The 5,203-nt window shown below is 53.1% G+C and overlaps 1 protein-coding gene across 1 annotated transcript in view; it reads left to right on the top strand.

The window, feature by feature from the left end:
* RING1 (ring finger protein 1) overlaps positions 1-3,991 on the top strand; it is a 4,434-nt gene extending 443 nt beyond the window's left edge. The window contains 8 exon segments of the mRNA XM_017889264.1: positions 40-176; positions 916-1,076; positions 1,205-1,420; positions 2,442-2,630; positions 2,632-2,703; positions 2,705-2,827; positions 3,007-3,280; positions 3,573-3,991. Of these exon segments, the coding sequence (XP_017744753.1) occupies positions 99-176; positions 916-1,076; positions 1,205-1,420; positions 2,442-2,630; positions 2,632-2,703; positions 2,705-2,827; positions 3,007-3,280; positions 3,573-3,674 (1,215 nt within the window). The 5' untranslated portion in view covers positions 40-98 and the 3' untranslated portion in view covers positions 3,675-3,991.
* Positions 3,992-5,203: the final 1,212 nt, after the last annotated feature.

Genomic DNA, 5,203 nt, shown 5'->3' with positions numbered 1-5,203 from the left:
CCCCCCCTAACCCCCTCCTCCCCTTTCCCCCACCCCCAGCCTTCCTCGCCTCCTCCTCGGCTGTAGAGCCCTGGTGGGGTGGTCTGTGCCCAGTCACCATGACGACGCCGGCGAATGCCCAGAATGCCAGCAAAACGTGGGAACTGAGTCTGTATGAGCTGCACCGGACCCCGCAGGTGACAGGCATTCTCCCTTTCAGGCTTACCCCCTCCCGCAAACCCCTCCATCCACAGACCCCATCACACAGCTTCTTTTCCATAATTTGCTCTATTCTGCCCTGCCTGGCCCTATCTTTGAATCACCTTAATCTTTCCAAAGCATTTCGCATTTACCTCATTTAATCCTCAAAACAGTCCTGCCAGAGAGGTGGAGCAAGTATTATTGTCTTCATTTGAAAGATCGCAAACACAAAAATTACCTTCCCTGTTCCTCATTCAGTATTACAAGTCAGTGCGTATAAGACTCACCTTGAGAGTTTATTAAAAGCAGAGCTTCATGCTCCCCAATATTCTGATTCAGTAGTGGATTGGGTTCTCAGAATCTGAATTTTTAACAGGCACCCTATGGGGTTCTAATACAGGTAGCACCAGGACTTTAAAAATTTTTGTCGAATAGTTTTTCCCAGCTACAGATTTGTGCCATCTTCACTCCTAGGCCACTTAGCCACCTCAGATCCTCCTATTCCAAAGCTCCTACTCTTAGTTAATGGACACTAAAGTCTGTCTTTTCTCCATTTGCTCCAAGTCATCAGTCCTTCCCTTTCTCAGAATTCTTGTCTCGAATCTAGAGACCAGCATGGGTACCCAGATTCTGCCTTCTCACTGTATTTTTCAAAACTCTTATTTTATGGGCTGCTGTTTCTAAAACCCCTTTCCCTCTAACCCACACCACCTTTCTACTCACGGATGCCTCCAGGAAGCCATAATGGATGGCACAGAGATTGCTGTTTCCCCTCGGTCACTGCATTCAGAACTCATGTGCCCTATCTGCCTGGACATGCTGAAGAATACGATGACCACCAAGGAGTGCCTCCACAGATTCTGCTCTGACTGCATTGTCACAGCCCTACGGAGCGGGTAATAGGAGAGACATGTTTGAGATGAGATGAAGGGGTACAAAGTTAGGGCCCTCTCACTGGTCTTGGTTCAGCTTAGGCTTCAGTTGCCTTGACTGACCACTCAGGGCTTCCCTTCTTCTACCCCAGGAACAAGGAGTGTCCTACCTGCCGAAAGAAGCTGGTATCCAAGCGATCCCTACGGCCAGACCCCAACTTTGATGCCCTGATCTCTAAGATCTATCCTAGCCGGGAGGAATATGAGGCCCATCAAGATCGAGTGCTTATCCGCCTGAGCCGCCTGCACAACCAGCAGGCATTGAGCTCCAGCATTGAGGAGGGGCTACGAATGCAGGCCATGCACAGGTGTGAGGGTCAGGAGAGAAGCAGGAGTGGTGGGATGGGTCCGTGGGTCAGTCTTTGTTGCCTGCTAGCTTCTAAGCCTCAGCATCCTAAGAGCTGACCACAGACTGATCATTAGGGCTGGAAATCATGGGTGTAAATTGCAGTTTCTTAGTAAACAACTGGCATTGCTATTCTTAAGAAAAATACAGGGCTGGGCACAGTGACTCACATCTGTAATCCCAGCACTTTGGGAGGTGAGGATGGGAGGATCACTTGAGCCCAGGAGTTTGAGACCACCTTGAATAACATAGGGAAACCTCATCTCTACAACAAATTAAACATTTAGCTGGGCATGGTGGCACATGCCTGTAGTCCTACCTACTTGAGAGGCTGAAGTAAGGGGATCATTTGAGACTAGGAAGGAAGTGGAGGCTGTAGTGAACCATGATCACAGCACTGCACTCCAGCCTGGGCGAAAGAACAAGGCCCACTCTCAAAAAAACAGAAGGAAAAATACAGTTTACCTCTTGACTTTCTAGAAGTTAGAACAGTAGAGCGATTTTGAGAATAAGCTCTGGATTTATACTGCTGGAAGTTAAATCACCTCCTAGGCCAGCATCTCTCAGTCTTTCATGTGTATCCAAATTACTTGTAGATCTTCTTCAGATGCAAACTCTGATTCAGTAGGTCTACAGTTGGGCCCGAGAGTCTGCATTTCACAAACTCCCAGGGGATGTCTGTGCTGCTACCACACTTTGAGAGGTGACAGCCTATGATCGCTAACAAGTTACTTAACCTCTCTAAGCCTCAGTTTCCTCAGCCATAAAATAGAGATAATATAATTTTACCTGTGTCATAGGATTAATTGTATTAGGTGAGGGGATTGGTGCAAAACACTTAGCAGAGTGCTTAGCACACAGTTAGTGTTTAATAAATGTTAGGTATCATCATGAGGATTTTTCTTATCTCTTAATTCTCTGAAGTTTAAATTCTAAGCCCTTTATCCTGGATGCTTTCTAACCTTAATCACTTGCTTCTACAGGGCCCAGCGTGTGAGGCGGCCGATACCCGGGTCAGATCAGACCACAACGATGAGTGGGGGGGAAGGAGAGCCCGGGGAGGGAGAAGGGGATGGAGAAGATGTGAGCTCAGACTCCGCCCCTGACTCTGCCCCAGGCCCTGCTCCCAAGCGACCCCGTGGAGGGGGCGCCGGGGGGAGCAGTGTAGGGACAGGGGAGGGGCACTGGTGGGGTGGGGGGGGGTGCCGGTTCGGAAGACTCTGGTGACCGGGGAGGGACTCTGGGAGGGGAACGCTGGGCCCCCCAAGCCCTCCTGGGGCCCCAGCCCCCCAGAGCCAGGTGGAGAAATTGAGCTCGTGTTCCGGCCCCACCCCCTGCTCGTGGAGAAGGGAGAATACTGCCAGACTAGGTGAGGAGCCCTGTCCTTCCCCAGCCACTGAGAAACCAAAGATCACAGATTTCCATCAGAAGTGGGTTTTGCCCAAACCCAAAATACTACCCCAACCCAGAATGCATTTTGGAAAGCCCCTACCTCCAGTCCCCATCTGAGGCGTCCTGGCTCTAAGCCTGTCCTCCCTCCCACTCCAGGTATGTGAAGACAACTGGGAATGCCACAGTGGACCACCTCTCCAAGTACTTGGCCCTGCGCATTGCCCTCGAGCGGAGGCAGCAGCAGGAAGCAGGGGAGCCAGGAGGGCCTGGAGGGGGCGCCTCTGACACCGGAGGACCTGATGGGGGTGGCGGGGAGGGCGGGGGTGCCGGAGGAGGTGACGGTCCTGAGGAGCCTGCTTTGCCCAGCCTGGAGGGCGTCAGTGAAAAGCAGTACACCATCTACATCGCACCTGGAGGCGGGGCGTTCACGGTGAGAGCTTCTGAGGGCAGTGGTAGAAGAGGGGAGAGGAGGGAGGGTGATCTGGACCACATAGAACCATGAGCCTGGTCTAACTCATCAGCACTCTTCCCCTGTATATCCCCCATCTCTTTCTATGGCCCTACTCCTTTCCCATCATCCATGTCCTTTTTTGCCCCATCCCTTTTATTATTCCTTCTTTTTCTTCCTCCCTTCCACCTTTTGCTTCTCATTCATTTCCTTTTCCATCTTCTCCAACTTTCTTCTCTCTTTTCCTCCTCTCCCCCTTTTACCCCCTCCTCAGACGTTGAATGGCTCGCTGACCCTGGAGCTGGTGAATGAGAAATTCTGGAAGGTGTCCCGGCCACTGGAGCTGTGCTACGCTCCCACCAAGGATCCAAAGTGACCCCACCAGGGGACAGCCAGAGGAAGGGGACCATGGGGTATCCCTGTGTCCTGGTCCATCACCCCAGCTTCTTTGTCCCCCAGTATCCCCAGCCCAGCCCGCCAACAAGAGGACACAAATGAGGACACGTGGCTTTTATACAAAGTATCTATATGAGATTCTTCTATATTGTACAGAGTGGGGCAAAACACGCCCCCATCTGCTGCCTTTTCTATTGCCCTGCAACCTCCCATCTATACAAGGTGTTGGAGAAGGTGAAGAACCCTCCCCTTCACGCCCTCCTACCAACAACAAACGTGCTTTTTTCCTCTTTGAAACCTGCAGTTCCGTGTGTCTGTTTATCAGGGGTGTAGAAGAAAAAGGGAAATAGATTGGGGAGGGAGGCCTAGAAATAATGTAAAATCAGCCTTGGAAATGGGGAGAAAATGTCGGATTATTCACGATATGTCGTCGGAAACTCCAAATTAGCAAATATGTATGAAAATAGGAACCATCTATGAAGCTGGAAGACAGGATAAAAAACAAGTGCCAAGTCGGACCCCAAACTTCCCCCTAAAACTTGAGTCGCCCAGGCTGAAATCCAGGGTTCCAAGACTAAAGGGAAAGCAGGAAAATGGCTCAAAAGAGAAAGGGATGTTTGTAGATGCGGGAAGGACCGTGATGTTTGGAAATCACTGCGAGCAGCTGGTTTCTATAGCTGGAAAGAGGGAGCAAGGTGGGGAGGGCTGCGGAGGAGCTCCCTGTTCCACATCCCGGTCCCCGGGCCACCTCCCAAAAAAGGGCAGGCTGGGCTGCGGACTAGGAGTGCGAGTGCACAGCCTTTGCCCGCCGGGCGGCGGGGCTGAGCGGAGGGAGGGCCGCCCGGGAACTGTAGTTCTGTGCTCCTCCAGGCAGCGGCTGAGAGCGGAAGAGTGGGGGCATCAAGGAAAGCCGCGGCTGCCTTACCGGCCTCGAGTTCCGCGAGCGGGGCTGGGCACCAAGCCTGAGGCTGAAGGGACAGGGGCGCACGACTGCACTCCCGGTCCGAGGCGGTGGAGGGATTCGGGGCAGATGAACCGCCTCTCCAGAACCGACCGCTGTTCCTTCCACCGCCCGCAACCTCTCTGCCCCTCACTTCCTGTTTCCTCTGCTCTCGGTACCCCCAGCCCCTCCGGCCCCAGATTCCTCCCCCTTGCTCAGTTCTCTGTCTCACTGGCAGAGGAGCCTGCCGTGTTTCCCCCTAAAGCCCGCTTGACCCTCCCAGTTCCGCAGCTGGGCGGCCCGCCCGCCGATCCGACGGCTCCCTTCTCCACCCTTGGGATTTCTTGTTTGTTCGGCCTCCTCCCCAGTACCCTCAATCCCGCAGATGCAGGTGGGCATCCTCCAGCCCCAGCAAGTACTGCGGACCAGTTGGGCTGGCTGGTCCCTTGCCTGCAGAAGCAGACAACACCCACTTCTACCCTCATAGGAGCCCCTTTCTACACCCACTTCCCTGGAACCCGTGATCCTGACTCCCCTCCTCCCGGACCCCAAGCATCCAGGAGGTGAAT

Source organism: Rhinopithecus bieti, unplaced genomic scaffold (genome assembly GCF_001698545.2).
Source record: "Rhinopithecus bieti isolate Rb0 unplaced genomic scaffold, ASM169854v2 scaffold_19200, whole genome shotgun sequence".
Classification (NCBI taxonomy): domain Eukaryota; kingdom Metazoa; phylum Chordata; class Mammalia; order Primates; family Cercopithecidae; genus Rhinopithecus; species Rhinopithecus bieti.
Note: the sequence above shows the minus strand (reverse complement) of the source record. Positions and strands in the feature narration are given on the sequence as shown.